This window comes from Oncorhynchus kisutch, linkage group LG1 (genome assembly GCF_002021735.2).
Source record: "Oncorhynchus kisutch isolate 150728-3 linkage group LG1, Okis_V2, whole genome shotgun sequence".
Taxonomy (NCBI): domain Eukaryota; kingdom Metazoa; phylum Chordata; class Actinopteri; order Salmoniformes; family Salmonidae; genus Oncorhynchus; species Oncorhynchus kisutch.
In genome coordinates, this window is record NC_034174.2 from 45,081,217 (window position 1) to 45,104,576 (window position 23,360).

A 23,360-nucleotide genomic window follows, 5' to 3' on the forward strand; every position below is an offset into this window, starting at 1 on the left:
ATGATTTGGAACGGCGACTGCACGCCAGGCCTAATCACCCAACATCATTGCCCGACCTCACTAATGCTCTTGTGGCTGAATAGAAGCAAGTCCTGCAGCAATGTTCCAACATCTGGTGGAAAGCCTTCCCAGAAGAGTGGAGGCTGTTATTTATTTAACTAGGCAAGTCAGCTAAGAACACATTTTTACTTTACAATGACGGCCAAACCCTCCCCTAACCCGGACAACGCTTGGCCAATTATGTGCCGCCCTATGGGACTCCCGATCACGGCCAGTTGTGATACAGCCCGGGATAGAACAAGGGTCTGTAGTGACACCTCTTGCACTGAGATGCAGTGCCTTAGACCACTGCGCCACTGTTATAGCATCATGTTAATGCCCCTGATTTTGTCTCGATTCAGTCTTATGTAGCAAAATTTGAAATAGTGTTTATTTACATTGTATAAAAGTAGAGACTCAGCTAGAAAATTGTCTATCATGCACTGCAGTTGAGGAACAATGAAGGTCATTCTGCTTTGAAAGTTGATAAACTTGTATTCCCACTTTTGAGAAAATGTCCCTTGAATGTTTTGGTACACCTACTCGAGAGCTCTTCTTTGTCTACACCGTTCAGCGTGGTTCACATCCTCTTAAGCCCCACCCATCTCTATGTGGTAAACACACGCTATATCAAATAAAATATCTACATTTATTTGTCACATGCACAATGTAGAGAAGGTGTAAATGGTACGTTGAAGTGGTTACTTGCGTATATTATAAATATTTGATCCTTATTAGATGATGCTTAACTGACACACTTGTCTAAATTAATGGGTCATGTGAAAGCAATGCTATAAACACCCCCCAGCCACATCTAGATAGTTGGATGGGTCACTATTGTCTTCAATCTTGTTTTTCATGTTCTGAGTCCTTTAGGTGCCTTTTGACAAACTCCAAGCGGGCTGTCATATGTCTTCCGTCTGGCCACTATCATAAAGGCCTGATTGGTGTAGTGCTGTGGAGATGGTTGTCCTTCTCTAAAACCTTTTTCCATTTAAGAATGATGGAGGCCACTCTGTTCTTTGGGACCTTCAATGCTGCAGAAATTGTTGGTACCCTTCCCCAGATCTGTGCCTCAACACAATTATGTTTTAGACTGCTACGGACAATTCCTTTTGACCTCATGGCTTGGTTTTTGCTCTGACATGCACTGTCAACTGTATCGACCTTATAATGACAGGTGTGTCTGCCTTTCCAATCAATTGAATTTATCACAAGTGGACTCTAAGTTGTAGAAACATTTCAAGGATGATCAATGGAAACAGGATATACCTGGGCTCAATTTCGAGTCTCATATTAAAGGGTCTGAATACTTATGTAAATAATGTATTTCTGTTTTTTTTTTTAAATACATTTGCAAATAAAATCTAAAGTGTTTTTCCCTTTGTCATTATGGGGTATTGTGTGTAGATTGATTAAGATTTTAAAATGTATTATTCTCTTTAGAATAAGGCTGTAATATAACAAAATATGGAAAAACAGAAGAGGTCTGAATACTTTCTGAATGTACTGTATATGCCATTTAGCAAATGCTTTTATCTAAAGTGACATACATTCATGCGTGCATACGTTTTCACATAGGTGTCCACGGTGGGAATCAAACTCTTGATCCTGAAGTTTCAATGCTCTAACAACTGAGCCCCGTAGGACCACATGTATTGCATACATATTCAATCTAAAGTTATTCCGCTACCCAAGAATGGTAAAGTGGCCTTTACTGGATCTATCAGCTTTCTGCCAGGTCTTAGCAAACTGTTGGAAATAATTGTGTTTGACCAAATACAATGCTATTTCTTTGTAAACAAATTAACAACATACTTTCAGTATGCTTTTAGAGAAGGGCACCCAACATGTACTGGACTGATACAAATGACTGGTGATTGGTTGAAAGAAATTGATAATTAGAAGATTGTGGGAGCAATACTGTTAGATTTCAGTCAGCCTTTGATATTCTTGACCAAAACCTGTTGTTGAGAACTGATGTGTTATGGCTTTTCAACTCATTCCATATTTTGGATTCAGAGCGATCTAATATATCTGAGGGGTTTCTTTAATGGAAGCTTCTCTGATGTCAAACGTAAAGTGTGGTGTACAACAGGGCAGCTCTCTAGGCCCTCTTTTCTATTTTTATCAATGACCTGCCACTGGCATTAAACAAAGCATGTGTGTCCATGTATGCTGATGATTCAACCATATATGCATCAGCAATAGCAGCTAATTAAGTCACTGAAACACAAAGAGTGACAGTCTGTTTTGGAATGGATGGCCAGAGCATTGGTACAAATCATTCCCTAAGTTCTAGACCTCAGCTGAATCTGGAAATGAATGGTGTAACTGTTGAACAAGTTGATGAGACAATTACTTAGATTGTAAACTGTCAAGGTCAAAACATATAGATTCAATAGTTGTGAAGATGGGGAGAGGTCTGTCTGTTATAAAGTGATGCTCTGATTTTTTTTGACACCATACTCCAAGTCCTGCAGGCTCTAGTTTTATTGTATCTTGATTATTGTCCAGTCATTTGATCAAGTGCTGCAAAGAAAGACCTAGTTAAGCTGCAGCTGGCCCAGAACAGAGCAGCACGTCTTGCTCTTAATTGCAATCAGAGGGCTAATATTAATACTATGCATGCCAGTCTCAATTTGCTACGAGTTGAGGAAAGACTGACTGCATCACTTGTTTTTATAAGAAAAACATGCCACCATGGGTCTTTTCAAAGTCCCCAGGTCCAGATCAAATTCAAGGAAATGTACACATTATACACAGAGGCATCAGTGCATGGAACTCCCATCAGCGCAAGTGAACAGCAAATGTGGTTTCAAAAAACAAATAAAGCAACACCTCATGGCACAACTCCTATCCCCCATGTGACCCTCTTGCTGTGTTTATGTACTGACATTTATGTTTAAAGTCTTTTGTCTGTAATGTCTTTTTAGTTATGTCGGACCACAGTAAGACTAGCTGTCACCATTGGCGTCGGCTAATGGGGATCCTGATCAATCAAATCAAATCTAGAGTATAGCCTGGTATGCTCTCTACTCGGACAGTGCATATATAGACTGCTGATCTGGAGCCACTGTGATTTACTGTAAGCCCAGGCTTCCCTCGTTACTGTGCTTTCATGTTAACAAGCTTTTTTCAATGGTTGTTGACAAGTGATCTAGATGACGGTGGAGATGGTGTGTGAAGGCGTGGAGCGTGTGATGTGTGATTGTGTGGTGCATATGTTCATGCATCTTTCAGAGCAGGCGAGGATTCTCAGGGGAAGGGGAACAGAAATGTAGTTATCAAGCTGTCTGGAGATGAATGAAGCACATTCACAGTGTGGTAATTAGAATACAAGATTGAGTAAAAGAGGAATATTATGGGGAGAGAGAATACAATATATAAGGGGAGTAAGAGAAAGTGTGGGAGACAGAGATAAAATGACAGTGCAAAGAAGTGAGAAATTGAGAGGTAGGATGGCGGATTGAGAAGCGGGAGAGAGTGGGACACAGGGTTTGAGTGAGGGGGAGAGGCAGAGGGTGAGGGCAACTTGGCCTCCCTCCATGAGAGCTTGTGCCCTGCTGCTGCCCATGTGTTCAGGAACCACAAGACTTCAGTGGTGTCAGAGCAGATTTTTAAATAGTTTATTACTGAAAACAATAGACTAAACAAATGTTGGTGAAGGGATCCCTGGAATAAATGTGGGGGGGGGTTTAATACAATACCATTAATCTATCATTTATTTTCTTAACCCTGGGCCTGGGAGACTCACAGGGATATTGGTATCCACAGTTCACCAATTTATATATGTGCCAACTTAATATTTATTGTACCCCACCCCCCAAAAATAATATATATATTTTTATAAATGCACTGTAATGTATTATCTTGTGTGTTCTGATTTATGAATTTGTCCCCAGACTCAAAAGATTTGCATAATGGGAAGGGGTCACCTCCAGATAATGGGTGTGTCCTGTTTAAGGTGGACTGTATCTGATTCTGATTTATTTTTATTCCGATTTTCTGTCTCTCTCTCTCTCTCTCTCTCTCTCTGTCACTCACAGACGCACACTCTTTATCGCTCTGTATAAACAGGGCCTTTTCTTATATTTTATTATGTGCGTAATTATCAAAATGGCTTCACAGATGGTCTCCATTCCATTCCTGCTATTTCACCCGTTAACCCTTTATACTAATGAGAATTGGCGTATATGGATAGGGCAAAATTGAAATGTTTCTTACACAAGAAATATGAAAATCATATGCATAACCATGGTAGCAATTGAAAGGGAACAGTTTGGAATTCATGATAAAATGATTACTCCCAAAGTGAAGGCCCAACCGTTCACCCGACAAGACTGAATCCAAATATTTCACTGTTGATTTGAGGTGCATTTGAGGTGCATTTTTCGCCGTATCTGTTGAGAACGAACTCTGAAAATACTACATTCAGTAACATGACAAGAATATTCCCGGAAAATGTGGGGTAGTTGCAGCATAAGACAAAACAATGACAAGGGTTTTAGTGAGAGGGCTAACTGGTGTCTCTACGTGGCCACATCTCTCCAAAGCGTGCACAGTTCCTAAGTAATTTCAATGCACTTTTTATGATTCAAAGAAGAGTCTTCAACTATAAGGTGTTTTTTTTAGCTCTCCTAGTTGTGAGGAAGTAGAGCAAAGCACACTTATAGTTGTTTTGTTTGGAACACAACCCTGCATCGCTGCCATCACACAATTACGGTTGTTTATGCAATCCAAAACGTACCATTTTATAAATAGCAATCAGGGTCAGGTGAGTATCTTAAAGCTTGTTCTATTGCCAACATGACTAGCTAAGTTATCAAATTTGACATTAGTCTTTCACAATGCAATTCAGGGAAACTGATCATCATTATGGTGCCCATAGAAATAGTCATGAGTGCTTTCGGGTACTTGTGCCGCAGTAAATTTTTCATCACAAAAGACAAACAACTTCATTCTCTTCAGAAAAACCCAGGGTATGACGCCATTGTCATCTTGTGACTGTACATTAAACATTAGTGCCCATAAAGATTTACACTGTATATTCCATGTGATTTATGATATGGAAATGTGACGTGCACACACGGGTGTTTGGCTTGCTTGTATGACATCAGTGGTATTTATTATAATCCTCCATGTTTAATCTTTCAAATTACATAGTGCTCTTCATTTCCAGCATTTCCCTCACTCAGATGTGCAAAGTTGCTCAATTAGCGTAAGGGATGGGGGCAACTTCTTGTCTCACGAGGTGCTCAAGTGAAGCACTATGATGCACAGAGCCAGAGTTCACTGTACAGCCACTGAGTTCCAATTTAGGAGTTTTTCAGTGCCATTTTCAACCCGGGTACGAGTGTAAAGGCCTACCTCACTATAGTGTGATTATTATTTATTTATTTTAATTACTCTCCTATCGAGTCATTTTCCATTTTCTCGCTCACTCACTCACTCACTCACTCACATATATATATATATATATACATCTCAGTCACCTTGACACCCATCGCCCCCGGTAATGGGCCCTTGGGTGTAACTTTGGGATTCCGCCAGTCTGGATGAGTGATTCAGAGAAGCCTGTGTCCTCCAGAAGCCACTGAGGAAGGAAAGGAGCCCGAGGGGTTATTTTGATTGGCTCCCTATGGTGTTTCCCCCGGAGTGGGCGGTCTCAGTGGATGGTATTTATCATCAGGGCTAGCAGTGAACTATGGGGGCATCTTAAAGTGATTTAATTAATCTTACACCCCTAAAATGTTTGCTGAGAGTCCGTTTAAATTTCTGACAATACATGGGGCACAAGTACAACAATGTGGTCACCATGGTTTCAAACATGGCTCGGGAAGAAGTTTTTAGAGGGAGAAACACCCAAAAATAAATTGTTGTACATGTCTATACAGATAGTGTTGTCTTTTGTGCCGGAAAGCCCTTGATTTTCAGCTCTACCTCTGGGAAGCCTCAGATGCTCTTGGACTAATTCCCAATCCAGTAAATGTGTCGGAGCACACATAAAAACACTTGGCTGCCTCTGCAGTAAAAAGGCGGCACAGGCCGTTAACAGTAAAACATTGACACACGGAGGGTGGGCATCAACCCTTATTGGACTGTTCCGGTTTTATCAACTTTAACACTGCTTACAGGAGAGATTGGGGGATGAGATTGAGAGAGGAAAATGAGGGAGGGTGTATTGCTGAGTGATTAGTGATTTTTGAGGTTGGTTCGGTTTTTGGAAAATGTTGACAGTTTTCAATTTCGTTTTTAGATTTTTTACATTATTTAGTACAATAAATGCGTATTTGTTTTAGTATGATGACTTTATTATAGCTATTTCATAAAAAATAGCAAGTAGTGACTGCCCATTTTACTTATTAGCAAACCACCCTTTATCACAATCCTTTAATTTAATACAATAATTAAGTTGTGTTTATTACATTTATTTTTATTTGATGACTTTAATATTTTATTTCAAGTCATCTCATCTCTGCTCGGGCCGTAGCAGCCACCATTTACAGGTAACTGCCAAAATAATGGAAACAATTAAATAAGGGATAGAAAGTATTTTGAAAGCAGGTGCTTCCACACAGATGGGGTTCCTGAGCTAATTAAGCAATTAACATCACATGCGTAGGGTCTTGTATAACAAATTGCTGGGTGGGCCACCATCCACAGGGCAAGAGTTTTAAAAAAGGTGTTTTTTTATTATTATTTATAACAGAAAACACAAGGAAGGGGTAACATTAAATTATTAACATGAAGGACAAACAATACAGCATCAAGACACTATCAAACATGTATTAGTCTTTCCGCAACAGAGCCATCCTTATTGTGTGAGGGTGTTTGTGCATGATAGTGATATAAAATGTCAGTTTCCTTTTTCATGATCACAAACTTGTGAAACCCGAACCCTCCAAGATCCCCAATAGCTGTCTCTCAACCATTCGAGACCCCTCCCACAGTCCCCCCCCCCCCCCCCCGGAGGAGAAAGAAAAAATACAATTAATTCCATTCCCCACCCCCAAGAACCCCCCCAATGCACCAACAACTAAGAGAATGAACTAAAGAGAAAAAAGGAAACGACAGAAGAAAACAGAAAACAACAATGCAAAAAAAGGACATCAAGAACAACTGAAATCATAACAGTAATGGCAACTGTATAGGTTTGTGCATGTCTGGCACTATTACATGTATGTGTTTTATTTGAACGATAGTTTGTGTATAGACGTGTACAAACACCTGTGTCACTCACTCTCACTTGTCTCCAATTCCACATACTAACCCTCGGCTTCCCTCAGCCCACCCCATCTATCTCTGCTGGCCACCCACTTCGGGTTTCTACGCAACACATCTTTCAACTATGCTATGATGTTTAACATACAATTTCTATCTAATCGAATAGAATCTACAGATTGCGTGTTGAAGATAAATACTTTTACTAAGTATATTAGTAATTGACTGACCCGGTCTCTCCAGATCTCCTCACAGTACTATTTCTAGGGTCAATTTTAGATCAATGCTATGCATTTTCAGCCATTCCTGAACTGGAGACCAGAAACATGCTACCTGAGGGCAATACCAATTGGTCTATTGATTCTGTATCCTCACAACAAAATCTGCAGAGCTTCCATGATTTTATGGCCCACTGGGCAAGAGTTGTCACTTAATGGTTTAATGAGCATAAATGATGTAAACCTTATGCCATTGCCATCTCAGTCACCAGATCTCAACCCAATTGAACACGAGAGATTCTCGAGCGCCGCCTGAGACAGCATTTTCCAAATTATGGTATTTCTTGAGGAAGAATGGTGTCACATCCCTCCAATAGTGTTCCAGACACTTGTAGAATCTATGTCAAGGTGCATTGAAGCTGTTCTGGCAGCTCATGGTGGCCCTATTAAGACACTTTATGTTGGCATTTCCTTTATTTGGGCAGTCACCTGTGTATCTCTGTGCTCTCCAATAAGCCATCCTAATTGGGCTTGCTAGCTGGCTATGCTGTCTGACGAAAGCGCTACTTTAGTAGTTCTTCAAAGTAGATAAGGCATACTTTCAAGACGGATTACATTTAGAACAATCAGATGTATTGTCGACTAGAGATAGGCAACCTCAAAAAGCAACTGTTTCCGTCTCTTTCCCTATCCTTCCACTGTCTCCCTAACGTCGTGCTCTGCTGTTCCCTCCTCTCACGAGGTCTGTGTGTCAAGAGGGGAAAATTGTATTATGGTCATTGTAGTTTATTACCACGTTTTCTACGGTAAATTATGTTGACTATTTTCATTTTTAAAACTACAACTACCGGCTAAGTTCTAGATCGGCTAATAATTCAAACTTGAAAAGAAATTTCAGCTAATCGCTCAGAGGGAGGGAAGTGAGGGAGAAGGAGCGGGGAGATGTTGTGAGGAGAATAAAGGTGACAGAATGATGGAGAGGGAATGATAGAGAAGTGGAGGCAGGGAGAATGAACGAGGGATATAAAGGGAGATGGAGCAAGGGAAGATTGACAGAAGGAAGGAGAGATATACAGTAGCAGGCTTCACAGGCCAGTTGGCACGGAGGGCACTTTATCAGAACCCAGGAAGGGAGAGGGGGAGTGTGTAATGCCTGACTTTTATGGATGGAAGAACCCAAGTATTGCTTCAGCAGGAAGGGAGAGACGGGAGAAAGGGGGGGGACGATGGATAGAGGAGGGAGGCGAAGAAGAGGTGGGTGGGTGTGACTCTCAATTGGCTAGCTGTTTACCCTGATGAGCGGCCATATGTAGCAGCACATTGAAGTCGGTGATCCACACATAGAGAGGGGGATTGAAAGAGAAACGGAGGAGATAAGATGGAAGGGCATGGGTCAGACTGAAGGAGGAGAGGAAAGGATGGAAAGGATGCCCTTCTGTGTCATTTTTTAACACAGAAGATATCTGCTAAACAGAATCACATGGTGTATCCATCTCCACTCTGACTGAGAACTTCAGTACAATGTTGCCAATGTCTGCAATTGATACAATCACGAGACGTATACAAATATGAGTCAAATGGAAACTGAGATGACTGCGTTAAAAAATAAAGAGTAGGCTGTGGGCCTATTTTAATCATATTGAAATGCATTTCGTGTTCAATAGAGTATTTTTTTTTTTACTACTTGTAGGTTAGGCTACTGTCTGTAATTTGTCTCAGTATATGGCATGATGTGCCAAATCAGAGGTTGAATGCATTTTTATCAGGTAAGCGTTAGAATAACCTGCGTCAAAATGTGCAGCCGTAGGTGGAAAATATTTGTCTAGAAGCTCATCTGTCGTCAGTATTGTGAAATAATGCTAAGGTAAGATTTGAATGAAGAATGCTGATCCTAGAGCAACGCTCCCTTTCTTTTGATCCCATTAACAGTTGAAGTCAGAAGTTTACATACACCTTAGCCTAATAGATTTAAACTCAGTTTTTCACAATTCCTGACATTTAATCCTAGTAAAAATTGCCTGTCTTAGGTTAGGATCACCACTTTTATTTTAAGAATGTGAAATTTCAGAATAATAATAGAGAGAATGATTTATTTCAGCTTTTATTTCTTTCATCCAGTAGGTCAGATGTTTACATACACTCAATTAGTATTTGGTAGCATTGCCTTTACATTGTTTAACTTGGGTCAAACGTTTCGGGTAGCCTTCCACAAGCTTCCCACAATAAGTTGGGTGAATGTTGGCCCATTCCTCCTGACAGACCTAGTGTAACTGAGTCCGGTTTGTAGGCCTCCTTGCTCACACAGTTTCAGTTCTGCCCACAAATGTTCTATAGGATTTAGGTCAGGGCTTTGTGATGACCACTCTAATATCTTGACTTTGTTGTCCTTAAGACATTTTGCCACAACTTTGGAAGTATGCTTGGGGTCATTGTCCATTTGGAATACCCATTTGCGACCAAGCTTTAACTTCCTGACTGATGTCTTGAGATGTTGCTTAAATATATCCACATCCTTTTTCTACCTTATGGTGTCATCTATTTTGTGAAGTGCACCAGTCCCTCCTGCAGCAAATAACCCCCACAACATGATGCTGCCACCCCCGTGCTTCATGGTTGGGATAGTGTTCTTCGGCTTGCAAGCCTCCCCCTTTTTCCTCCAAACATAATGATGGTCATTATGGCCAAACAGTTCTATTTTTGTTTCATCAGACCAGAGGACATTTCTCCAAAAAGTACAATCTTTGTCCCCATGTGCAGTTGCAAACCGTAGTCTGGCTTTTTTATGGTGGTTTTGGAGCAGTAGCTTCTTCCTTGCTGAGCGGCCTTTCAGGTTATGTCGATATAGGACTCGTTTTACTGTGGATATAGAAACTTTTGTACCCGTTTCCTCCAGCATCTTCATGCACTTTTTCACACCAAAGTACATTCATCTCTAGGAGACAGAACGCATCTCCTTCCTGAGCGGTATGACGGCAGCGTGGTCCCATGGTGTTTATACTTGTGCACTATATTGTTTGTACAAATCAACGTGGCATCAGGCATTTGGAAATTGCTCCCAAGGATGAACCAGACTTGTGGAGATCTACAATTATTTTTCTGAGGTCTTGGCTGATTTCTATTGATTTTCCCCTGATGTAAAGCAAAGAGGCACTGAGTTTGAAGGTCGGCCTTGAAAATACATCCACAGGTACACCTCCAATTGACTCAAATTATGTCAATTAGCCTATTACTACAGGGAACAAGCTACTAAAGCCATATACTTTTCTGGAATTTTCCAAGCTGTTTAATGGCATAGGCAACTTGGTGTATGTAAACTTCTGATCCACTGGAATTGTGATACTGTGAATTATAAGTGAAATAATCTGTCTGTAATTAAATGTTAGAAAAATTACTTGTCATGCACAAAGTAATGTCCTAACCGACTTGCCAAAACTAATTTGTTGACAATACATTTGTGGAGTGGTTGAAAAACTAGTTTTGATGACTCAGTTTATGTAAACTTCCGACTTCAACTGTATATCGACACATGCTCCAACATTGCACGTAGCGACCATTCTCGCTCCGCGGTGTTTTGGGAAACGCATGTTAAATATTTGTCCGTTGTAGGAAAAATGCATCGTTAAAACACTCCTAAGCCTAAATTCCATCGCTATCGGGAAACTGGGCCCCTGGGTATTCAACTCTTACCTTAAGTGGTTCGGAGCCTGCTGATTCTGTTCTACCTGATAATTAATTGCACACACCTGGTGTCCCAGGTCTAAATCAGTCCCTGATTGGAGTAGAAAAATAAAATAAAAAGCAGTGGAACTGGCTTCGAGGTCCAGAGTTGAGTTTGGGGGCTATAGACTACAGAAAATAATCTCATCAACTCGATCCATTTTCGCCTTTCTGAAGGGAAAGTCTGACGTCGTCATCTTTACATTCACAGCGCGTTCCTCTGCAAATCTGCTGCCACTAGCAAGTGTCAGGAGAAGGCATGTGTTCTCATAAAACGCAAAGTGAGCAAATAATAATACACATTTGAACAGAAACCCATGTAATCAGCATGTGGCCATGCTGCTTGATAAGTAGTTTGTGCTTTGATTTATGTTTTAGGCTACTCACAGAAATACGTGCTCTTCTATTCAGAGAAATTACGTTTCATCCACAGAAATACGTGCTCTTCTATTCAGAGAAATTACGTTTCATCCACAGAAATACGTGCTCTTCTATTCAGAGAAATTACGTTTCATCCACAGAAATACGTGCTCTTCTATTCAGAGAAATTACGTTTCATCCACAGAAATACATTATTCCACGTAATACCCTGTTAAAAGATCACTAAGAGATGTGTACCCAAACTGGCAACCCAAGACTATAAAGGCGTTTGACTGCACCTGTCCGGTGCATGTGACATAAAACACCTATCTGTTGATTTTAGCCTCAGACTATTTGGGCTCCCGAGTGGCTCAGCGGTCTAAGGCACTGCATCTCAATGCAAGGTGCGTCAATACAGTCCTTGGTTTGAATCCAGGCTGCATCACACCGGGCAGTGATTGGGAGACCCATAGGGCGGCTCACAATTGGCCCAGTGTAGTCCGGGTCGGCCGTCATTGTAAATAAGAATTTGTTCTTAACTGACTTGCCTAGTTAAATAAAGGTTAAATGTAAAAATATATATTTTTAAAAAGGCTATAAATGGTGACGATGACTCAACCTGGCAACTTCAGACTGTAAAAGTGTGGTTTTTGCCTAGCCTGACAACGCGTTGCTGTGTCCTGTTTGTCTGTGTGCAGTTGATGTCCCTGAAATCCCAGACACCTCATCATCCGCGTCTTCTGTTTTCCACGGCAACTTCTCCCAATTTATTCATTGGCCCCCTCTGCGGCTGCCATCCCATAACCCCTCGACTTCGCTGAACGACGGTTGTCTTGTATGTGTTTTCTGTCCGGCTGCGGCAAGATGGATTTCCTTTCAGTTTTCCTCTCTCGCTTTCTCTCGCTCTCTCATTCTTTCTTTCTTTCTTTCTTTCCATATGGCTTCCTCTATACCTATTTTCCTCTTCCTCTCCCTCCCTCTATCCTCCCTCTGCACCTGCTCCCGTATCACTGCCCATGGAAATAGAGGGACGAAAAAGTGACAGCAACGCTTCACATTTATCATGGTAACTGGGAGGCCAGACTAACAGAACAGGACTCTAGGCAGACAGCCAGTGTCCACAGACAATACTCTGTCACTTCTGATAGCACCCAATCTCCAGACTAGACTCAGATCCTGACAGATAGCCAACCAGAGAGCGCTTGGCAGCGGTGCTTTGTTTTGGGGCTTTTTTTCTCCCCCTCTTTTTCCTTATTTTATTTGGCCACAGCACATTCCTCCTCTAGCCTCACAAGCCACCTGATCTCGTGAGCTTACATGGATGTTTGCTACACGGTTATCAGTCTGGTAGGGCTGTAAAGCAAGTATGGGTAGCTGCAAGCCAATGTGGCGACCGGCGTGTGGGTGTGTCGAAAGGTGGTGTATGGAATCCGCTAATTGGGCAGATTTGTTGCCACTCAAGACCGTTTTGCCTGGCTGATTGGGCTGCATGACGAGTCAATAAATCGGTGCGAATGTCTAGGTTGTATCGAGGTGCCTGGGAATCTGTATTGCTGGCGGTAGCTAACATGGCGACCAGTGCACCGGTGTTTGTATCGAGGTGCCTGGGAATCTGTATTGCTGGCGGTAGCTAACATGGCGACCAGTGCACCGGTGTTTGTATCGAGGTGCCTGGGAATCTGTATTGCTGGCGGGAGCTAACATGGCGACCAGTGCACCAGTGTTTGTATCGAGGTCCTTGCCAACCTTCCCACTGGGCAGCTTTATCACTGTGTGGCCGGCGGTAGCTGTAGCCATGACTTTAGGAAGGATAGTAACCGAAACAAGAAATTACTAATTGATAACCATCTACATGTCACTTTGATACATACATGCAGTCTATTCAATGTGGCGGGCATGAACGGCAACAACACTGGGATACAGTGTCCTTCACTCCCTCTTGCCAATCACTACTTGTCCTGCAACGTGTCGGAAGTAGCTACCTAGTGGCTAATATCAGGGTGACAGTCACAGTAAGCACACGGACACAACACTTACAAGCAACAGTACACCATCATCAGTACTTTAAATAAACATTAACAATTGGCAATTTTATTTCTGAATATTTACAATTATTTGTGTAAAACTAATAATTATTAATAACTATACAATTATTTGTCAAACTTGATGATTGAGTTGGAGGCATGCGTAACCACACAGTCATGGGTGAACAGGGAGAACAGGAGAGGGATGAGAACGCACCCTTGTGGGGCCCCAGTGTTGAGGATCAGTGGGGTGGAGATGTTGTTTCCTACCCTCACCACCTGGGGTCTGCCCGTCAGGAAGTCCAGGACCCAGTTGCACAGGGCGGAGTCGAGACCCAGGGTCACCCAACATGGCTATCCTGACCTGGTCCGCGGCAGCACCATTGACTCAATAGTACCTAGCAAAAGTGCTAGACGACGCCCAACTTGCCGAGGCGCAAATTTCATCAAGGGAAACTCCTCGGGGCAGGGCCCATGATGTACCTACTCCTCTAGTAGAATGCGCCACTACAGCAGATGGCAAAGGCCGGCCAGCCAGCGGATATGCTGTAGTAATAGTGTCCCCAATCCAATGTGAGAATCTCTGTTTCGATAGGCTCTTCCCCAGAACTCTCTGACCATAACATACGAACAGCTGATCCGACTGTCATTTTGACTTAGTATGTGTAACGTAAGTGTCATGTGCCTTCACCGGGCACAGCAAACTTGGGTAAAAACCCAGCCCACTTGCAGCCATGGAAGGTAAATGCGAGGGCCGGTTCACATGTCTGTCAGACAGGACCTTTGACATGAAAGAGGGGCTAGGCCGGAGGATAACACTGCACTTGTTTGCACCCATTCGGAAACATTCAGCGCTCACTGAAAGAGCATGAAGTTCACTAAGCCTCTTAATCGAGGTAATAGCCAACAGAAATGCCACCTTTATGGATCAGTGCTTCAAAGACGCTAACCCAGGGGCTCAAAAGGTGGCCTAGCAAGGTGTTGACAGCACCACGTCAAGGTCTCAGTTTCGCACCGAAGGGGCCTTCACCAGACACAGACTTCTAACCCTGTCTAGCGTAGCTGTGATGAGGGGAAATGGTGGAAACACAAAGTGTTGTTGCTGGCCAATCGTGAGCGAGGGTGTCCAAACCCAGAGGGTCTAGAGCAGGGCTGCCCAATCCTCTTCCTGGAGATCTACTGTCCTCTAGGTTTTCAGTCCAACCCTGATTCTTCATAATTTCTGATTCAGCTAGTTAAGATCTTGTTGTCCGACATCTACAACCAGCTGGGACAATGAATGCAAACAGGTCCACCTGCCCTCTCCCAAACCTTTCCCACAGCTCTAACACCAACTGAGGGTGTAGACTCCAGTCCTCCTTCAGCAGGCCATTTCTCAAGACCTCGTGGATGTGCGTTAACCGGGGTCTAAGCCCACAGCAAGAGCTTGGAAGCCATTTTGTGGAGGTGCCATGATCTCAGTCCGCCATGGTGATTGATATATGATATACGCCGCTACCGTGTTGTCTGATCTGACCAGAACATGCTTCCCTTCCATGCTTCTGGAGCTATTGGAGTGCCAGGCGAACCGCCCTGTGCTCCAGCACATTGATGTGCTGGCCACCCCATGGGGGCTCCAGCGTCCGCTCGCTGTCATTCCTCTGAACACTGCCCACAAATTCGCTAGCGAGACATCCGTGCACACTAGCTCCCTGCGGTGGACTCTGTTCAGTATCACTCCCTCCAACAGGAAGGAGTGAGAGTGCCATTTCAACAGAGTCCACACATGCATTTGTCACGATAGCTGACAATGTCTGTGTCGTCTCTGGTGTAGATGGTGAGAGTTGATCAGATAGGAAGAGAGAACCTTTGTGAGTAGTTGTTGTAGGTTGTTGTTTTCCATTCAAGATAGAACATTTAACCATGAAGGAGTTGCATTCTTAGCCTTATCAGTGGGCATGCATCTGGAAGGCTGTGTGCATATAGTAGGCCTAACCATCCAAACAGTATGCAAATGGTCTATTATAATCACGTGGTATTTCCCAAATCGACTCTTCAGATATTTTCATATCTTATCAATTAGTCTTCCATTCATGATTATTAATTGTGACCTTCTATCAGTCTCATCTGAAGGTTGTAAAATTATTGGTTATCTGCATGAACCCTAGCATTAATTATTAATCAGCCATATACAAATTTATTTACTAACTAAATAATCACCAGAAATACATAAAAAGAAACAGTAGATATTGGTTACTAACAATGATGGAGAAGTCCCTAGTGGGCTAAGCCGATATGACAGCTTGGTAGACAAAGAGAAAGGGGTGGAACTGAGAGAGCGGGAAAGACAAATGGATTCATTACACAGTCTATAATTTTATTCATTGAAATGCTAATCCTTTGCCTATGAATGGCCGCTCATTCGAAAATAAATTGCAATTTATATTTACGCCCGTATGTCGTTGTTGTCTTCTGTTGGAATCCTCAATCGTCCTGTAGGGTTCATCAGTCTCTGATTAACTTTCCCAGAAGTCACAAAGTCTTTCGTGGTTGTAGATGTTTAGAATGGATACTTCCGAGTACCATTCAGAAATGTTCTCATGGAATAGTTGCTTCGGCGGTTGTCGGTGTTCTCGTCCTAGGTTTATGTCATTTCTAGCCGCAGTCTAGTAATTAGTGTCATCTAGAATTTCTCACTCATTCTGTAGTGAATCGATAGTCTCAGAGTTGAACCATTTCCAGCCATGTAGCCAATGCTCCACATGGGATGGTTTTCTAGTCTTATCGTTTTGTAAGGGTCCTAACCATTTGAAACCACAGCTCACGCTGGGGTTTGCTTAGTCTGACGTGAATTGGGTCATGGGGGCTTTATACTGGGGAAGAGAAGGGCATGTTTCATCCCTCTCCAACCAATGTCTGTTCACTTGGGCGTGGCCCCTGAATGGGCATAAATTACTTGTGAAAACAATTCTCTCATTTAGAAGGCTAAAATGACATTTTATCTTTTCACAAATAGTTTCATATTGAAACATTTAAATTGCACAACAATTCAATGTGAATCTGATAACTAGAATGTGTAGACATTCCACGATACAATTTGTAACAAAGGATTTATTGCAATGTCCATTCTATAGAGTGGAGAGGGAGAGTTTTGGTATTCATGGATCATAAACTGCTGAGGGGAAGGGAGAGAAGAGAGAAAGGGGGTTTTACGACCCTCACGCAAACGGGCAAAGTCATGACAACATCTTATTCTAGCCCATCTTCTCAGCTATCCACTTTCTAGGCTCAACAAGTAGCATCGACGGAGGGGGGCCTGGAAAACAATCTAATCCAATCAGCTGTCTTGATTAATTTCAACTGTTCACGCTGTGGTATTTCTCAATCAATTATGCATAGGCTACTAAATACTAAATGAGCCCACAAAGAATTAAGTAATGTTAGATTATAGTAGACAACAGGATAGCAATGCAGTTTGAACTCTGCTAAAACAATCTTCAGATGCATTTTACAATGAAATCCCATCTCGTTGCCTCTCTGCTCCCTACCATACCTGCTCCATTCTATGTGAAATCATTAATATGTGTACCAGTCCAAAGTTTGGACACACCTACTCATTCAAGGGTTTTTATTTATTTGTACTATATTCTACATTGTAGAATAATAGTGAAGACATCAAAACTATGAAATAACACATGGAATAATTTAGTAACCAAAAAAAGTGTTCAAATCTAAATATATATTATATTTGAGTTACTTCAAAGTAGCCACCCTTTTCCTTGATGGCAGCTTTGTACACTCTTGGCATTCTCTCAACCAGCTTCACCTGGAATGCTTTTCAAACAGTCTTGAAGGAGTTCTCACATATGCTGAGCACTTGTTGACTGCTTTTCCTTCACTCTGCGGTCCAACTCGTCCCAAACCATCTTAACTGCGTTGAGGTCGGGTGATTGTGAAGGCCAGGTCATCTGATGCAGCACTCCGTCATTCTCGGTCTTGGTCAAATACCCCCTACACAGCCTGGAGGGGTGTTTTGGGTCATTGTCCTGTTGAAAAACAAATGAATGTCCCACTAAGTGTAACCAGATGGGATGTTGTATCGCTGCAGAATGGTGGTGTTGCCATGCTGGTTAAGTGTGCCTTTGTCTGTTATTTATTGATAATTCAAAGTGTCACCAGAAAAGCACCATCACACATCCTGCATGCTTCACGGGGGGAACCACACAGGCAGAGATCATCCGTTCAACTGCTCTGCGTCTCACAAAGACAGTGGTTGGAACCAAAAATCTAAAATTTGGACTCATCAGAACAAAGGACAGATTTCCACTGGCCTATTGTCCATTGCTCAAGTTTCTTGGCCCAAGCAAGTCTCTGCTTCTTATTGGTGTCCTTTAGAAGTGGTGTCTTTGCAGCAATTCGACCATGAAATTTCCCGAATTGACTGACCTTCATGTCTTAAAGTAATGATGGACTGTCGTCTCTGCTTATTTGAGCTGTTATTGCTATAATATGGACTTGGTCTTTAACCAAATAGGGCTATCTTCTGTATACCACCTCTACCTTGTCACAACACAGTGCACTAAGAAGGGAAGAAATTCCACAAAATAACTTTTTACAATGCACACCTGCAAATTGAAATGCATTCCAGGTGACTACCACATGATGCTGGTTGAGAGAATGCCAAAAGTGTGCAAAGCTGTCAAGGCAAAGGGTGGCTACTAGGAAGAATCTCAATTTGAAAACATTTTTTTGATTTGCTTAATACTTTTTTTGGTTGCTACATTATTCCATATGTGTTATTTCATAGTTTTGATGTCTTCACTATTATTCTACAATGTAGAAAATAGTACAAATAAATAAAAGCCCTTGACTGATTAGGTGTGTCAACTTTTGACTGGTACTGTAAATTCCACGAAGGTTCTCTGTTAGCTATCGGAGATTACTGTAAACAGATTTTCAGTTGACCCAATTTTATTTGACAAAAGCAATATCACAACAACAAAAAACATTGCGACATGTTTAATGGTCACGGCAACTATCGGAGAAATGTTGTCAAGATCTGTTCGACGGGTGAAATTTTATCTTGCTGAACTTTCTTTTGCGAAAAATCATAATGGGAACGATTTGTTTTTTTGAACTCCCCATTTTAATTCTAAATTCCTACTGCTTGGTAAATCTATTTTTAAACTATAAAAATAATGCTTCTAGGCAGGACAAGGGTTGTCTTGACTTTCAAGAATGCCTGAATTGCTTCGTCTTGATTTTCTGGCTGGCTGGATGCAAGTTTCGTCATAAATTTATTTCAGATCTACAGGAGTGCAAGTTTCACCATGGCACGAACCGGTGGGATACATTGGCACATGACAGTTATTAGAATATGGCAAATATGATTCAATTAGTGCCTTCTATCCATGCTGTTTTTGCGGTCTTCCTGAGACGGGGAACAGATAAGTGGGAGGGTATACAGACTGTCGACAATGTATTAATATGCAACTTGCCTGAATGGATAATGGAAAGACTTCAACCACTCCATTTTTATTTGACACAAGGTTTTTGCATAACAATATTTTTGGGGGGTTTAACGTCATTACGTCCAGCTGTTTTTAGCAACATAAGAGAGTTTCCCCCCCCCCCCCCTCACACTTCCCTCACCTTCTGCCTTTCTTCCCCACTGCCTCACCCACCCCCTGCCTCCCCCCCTCTCCCTCCATCCCTCCCTCCCTCCGGTTGTCCAGCTGGCTCACAGTAGCGGGAAAGCAATATGATGGTGGTTTTAAGGGGCATCTGTCGTAGAGGGCTGGGACTCTGTATACTGTATTTTGTTCATCCAGCTCGTTCTCACATTTATCCGGTTAGCATAGCTAACTACAGTTCTGCATATCAGCAGTGTAATACATCAGCATGTTAGCATAACTAAGCTGTCTTTGGTTGTGGATCTACTCACCAGTCATGCACTACCATAACTAGCCATGTCAATACTAAATGTATTCTGAACTTATTGATCTTGTATAACTGTTAGTGTGCTGTACTATCGATGTATCCTATACACCTCACCAGTTATCCATAGCTAGCCACATCTCAGTAGCTGATCTATTTGAATAGACCTTGAACTACATGAGGGAGATTGATACAACGAGGACATAGTGTAAAGCTGCTGAGTGAAAGATTGAACGAAGCAGGGAGAGTGGTTAAATCCTGGACCAATGTGGGAGTGACTAAAGCATAATTGATTCACTGTCTGATCCTTCCGACATTCAATCCCAGAGGACAGGAAACAGTAATGACAGCTCCATCCCCAATGACACCCGATTCCCTATGGGCCATGGTCAAAAGTAGTGCACTTCATAGGGAGTAGCTTGCCATTTTGGGATGCGCCCAATGTGTTCAACACCCTTGTGATAATTTCAAACGCCTCATGGGTTCTCATTGACTGACCTCCATTTTGTATTTTTTTTTTAATTGCAGTTTTCTAGATTTCTTTGCAACATTTATGAATCATAAGATTTCCATGAGGTGATGATATCTTACTCAGAATGTATTAAAACATTTTTATTTTATCTTAATAGGACAATACCAGATGATCTAGCGGTTTGATTGATGAAAAATGTACCAAAGTGATATTATGTTTTGTCGGACCGATGTGTGGTTTTGTCCAACTGAAATTCAAAGTCTTTGGCAGTGGTTGTCTAGCAGCTTGTGACAGCAGAGGGAGGCTGACATGGGGTGTGGATGGGTGTGTTTGAACTGTCAGCTCTACTTGGTTCTGTTTGGTATGGCAACAGCCATTGTTGTCATGTTTATCCTCAGATAAAGAAAGGGTGATGTAGACGTTTCACTACAAAAGTAATTTAAGACATTTGTACCCAGACTTATACAGCAACCTATAGACAGTGGTTGGAAAAAGTACCCAATTGTCATACTTGAGTAATTATCTATTAAGACATCTAGACCTTTACTCAAGTAAAAGTAAAATACTACTTGAGTAAAATTCTAAAAGTATTTGGTTTTAAATATACTTAAGTATCAAAAGTGAAAGTATAAGCAAGCCAGATGGTACTATTTTATTTACGGTTAACCAGGGGCACACTCCTACGCTCAGACATCATTTACAAACGATGTATTTGTGTTTAGTGAGTCCGCCAGATAAGGGGCAGTAGAGATGACCAGGGATGTTCTCTTGAGAAGAGTGTGAATTGGACCATTTTCCTGTCCTGCTTAGCATTCAAAATGTAACAAGTACTTTTGGGTGTTAAGGAAAAGGGATGGAGTATAAAGTACATCTACTTTCTTTAGGAATGTAGTAAAGTAAAAGTTTAAATTATTTTCACTTAAGTACTTTACACCACTTCCTATAGAATACCCTAAAGACTTCTAACCCTGACGGGCTGTCATATGTTTTCATACCTTTTTATAGTAAGTGTATATATTCAACATCTATTGTTTTGATCTCGTTATATGCATTTCTGTGATAACTGGTTACTCTATTAACTGTCTCTTCTCCTTCCTCCTCCTTTTCTTCCTCCTCCTCATCCTCCTCCTCCATTTCTCTCAGGTCTGTCTGGTAACCCAGTGGATCTGGAGAAGCGCCACGCGGCATTTGGGAAGAACTTCATCCCTCCTAAAAAGCCTAAGTCCTTCCTGGCGCTGGTATGGGAGGCCCTACAGGATGTTACACTCATCATCCTGGAGATTGCTGCCGTAATCTCCCTGGGCCTGTCCTTCTACCACCCCCCTGGGGGAGATAGCGAGCGTGAGTAGTACACCCTAACCCGGGGCAGTTTTGGACAGGTGGGAGAATGAAGAGTGTTTGTAAAAGTTTTGGTCCTGTGTTATTCACTTGGCCATGTTTTGTTCCTGTTCTATTGATCTTGTCGGGTTTCGGTTCTGTTCCACTGACCTGGTGGTGTTTCAGCTCTGTTCTATTGACCTGGTGGTGTTTCAGCTCTGTTCTATTGACCTGGTGGTGTTTCAGCTCTGTTCTATTGACCTGGTGGTGTTTCAGCTCTGTTCTATTGACCTGGTGGTGTTTCAGCTCTGTTCTATTGACCTGGTGGTGTTTCAGCTCTGTTCTATTGACCTGGTGGTGTTTCAGCTCTGTTCTATTGACCTGGTGGTGTTTCAGCTCTGTTCTATTGACCTGGTGGTGTTTCAGCTCTGTTCTATTGACCTGGTGGTGTTTCAGCTCTGTTCTATTGACCTGGTGGTGTTTCAGCTCTGTTCTATTGACCTGGTGGTGTTTCAGCTCTGTTCTATTGACCTGGTGGTGTTTCAGCTCTGTTCCACTGACCTGGTGGTGTGTCAGCTCTGTTCCACTGACCTGGTGGTGTTTCAGCTCTGTTCCACTGACCTGGTTGTGTTTTGGTCTGTTGTTATTAAAAATGGTTGTGTTCTGGTTTCCCCAGTGTGTGGTGAGACAGCGTCAGGAGTGGAGGATGAGGGGGAGGCGCAGGCGGGCTGGATCGAGGGCGCCGCCATCTTGTTCTCTGTGGCAATCGTTGTCTTGGTGACAGCGTTTAACGACTGGAGCAAGGAGAAGCAGTTCCGTGGGCTGCAGAACCGCATCGAGCAGGAGCAAAAGTTCACCGTCATTCGCAAGGGCCAGGTCATCCAGATCCCCGTGTCCGAACTGGTGACAGGAGACATCGCCCAGATCAAATATGGTGAGACAGGGTTCCGTTAACGCGGTGAGACAGGGTTCTGTTAAAACGCAGTGAGAGATATAGCTTGAATTCAACATTCTGTAATATACCCCAGATAGGATACAGTGAACCAATATAATGAGGTAACACATTGACCGAATGCACCAAGGTAGGGTATATGATGAGACGTTGTATATCGCAGTCATATAACTGTGTAACTGTTTCCTAGGTGACCTGCTGCCAGCTGATGGTATCCTGATCCAGGGCAACGACCTGAAGATCGATGAGAGCTCTCTGACCGGCGAATCAGACCAAGTCAGGAAGTCCCTGGAGAAGGACCCCATGCTGCTGTCAGGTGAGAGCGCCTGTTAATAACATCACTATTATCAGACATTCAATATCCCAGTCAAATCAAGTCAAACAGGTGTACACCAGTGAAATATATGTAGGTAGAGTTGTCAAAGTGAATATGCATAGATAATAACAGAGAGTAGCAGCAGTGTATAAGAGGAGGAGGAGGGGGGGGCAATGCAAATACTCTGGGTAGCCATTTGATTAGCTGTTCGGGGTCTTATGGCTTGGGGGTAAAAGCTGTTTAGAAGCCTCTTGGACCAAGACTTGGCACTCCTCTCTGCTACCGCACGGCAAGCAGTCCCGAACAGTCTATGACTGGGGTGGCTGGAGTCTTTGACAATTTTTAGGGCCTTCCTCTGACACCACCTGGTATAGAGGTCCTGAATGGCAGGAAGCTTGGCCCCGGTGATGTACTGGGCCGTACGCCCTACCCTCTGTAGTGCCGGGCCGGGCAGTTGCTTTACCAGGCATTGATGCAACCCGTTAGGATGCTCCCGATGGTGCAGCTGTAACACAGTCCCCTGAGGGGGAATAGGTTGGTCGTGCCCTCTTCATGACTGTCTTGGTGTACCATGTTAGTTTGTTGGTAATGTGGATGCCAAGGAACTTGAAGCTCTCAACCTGCTCAACTACAGCCTCGACGATGAGAATAGGAGCATGCTCGGTCCTCCTTTTCCTGTAGTTCACAATTATCACCTGTGATCACATTGAGGGAGAGGTTGTTGTTGTCCTTACGCCATACGGTCAGGTCTCTGACCTCCCTATAGGCTGTCTCATCGTTGTCGGTGATCTGGCCTACCACTGTT

At 42.6% G+C, this 23,360-nt stretch overlaps 1 protein-coding gene across 7 annotated transcripts in view; it reads left to right on the plus strand.

Annotated features, from left to right (window-relative positions):
• The window catches only part of LOC109893096 (plasma membrane calcium-transporting ATPase 1-like), a 133,537-nt gene that overhangs the window by 48,660 nt on the left and 61,517 nt on the right, over positions 1–23,360 (plus strand). For all 7 annotated transcript variants that reach the window (XM_031825514.1, XM_020486169.2, XM_020486185.2 and 4 more), the window contains 3 exons: positions 21,114–21,311; positions 21,964–22,221; positions 22,430–22,555. In XM_031825514.1, the coding sequence (XP_031681374.1) occupies positions 21,114–21,311; positions 21,964–22,221; positions 22,430–22,555 (582 nt within the window). The remainder of the gene's footprint in view (positions 1–21,113; positions 21,312–21,963; positions 22,222–22,429; positions 22,556–23,360) is intronic.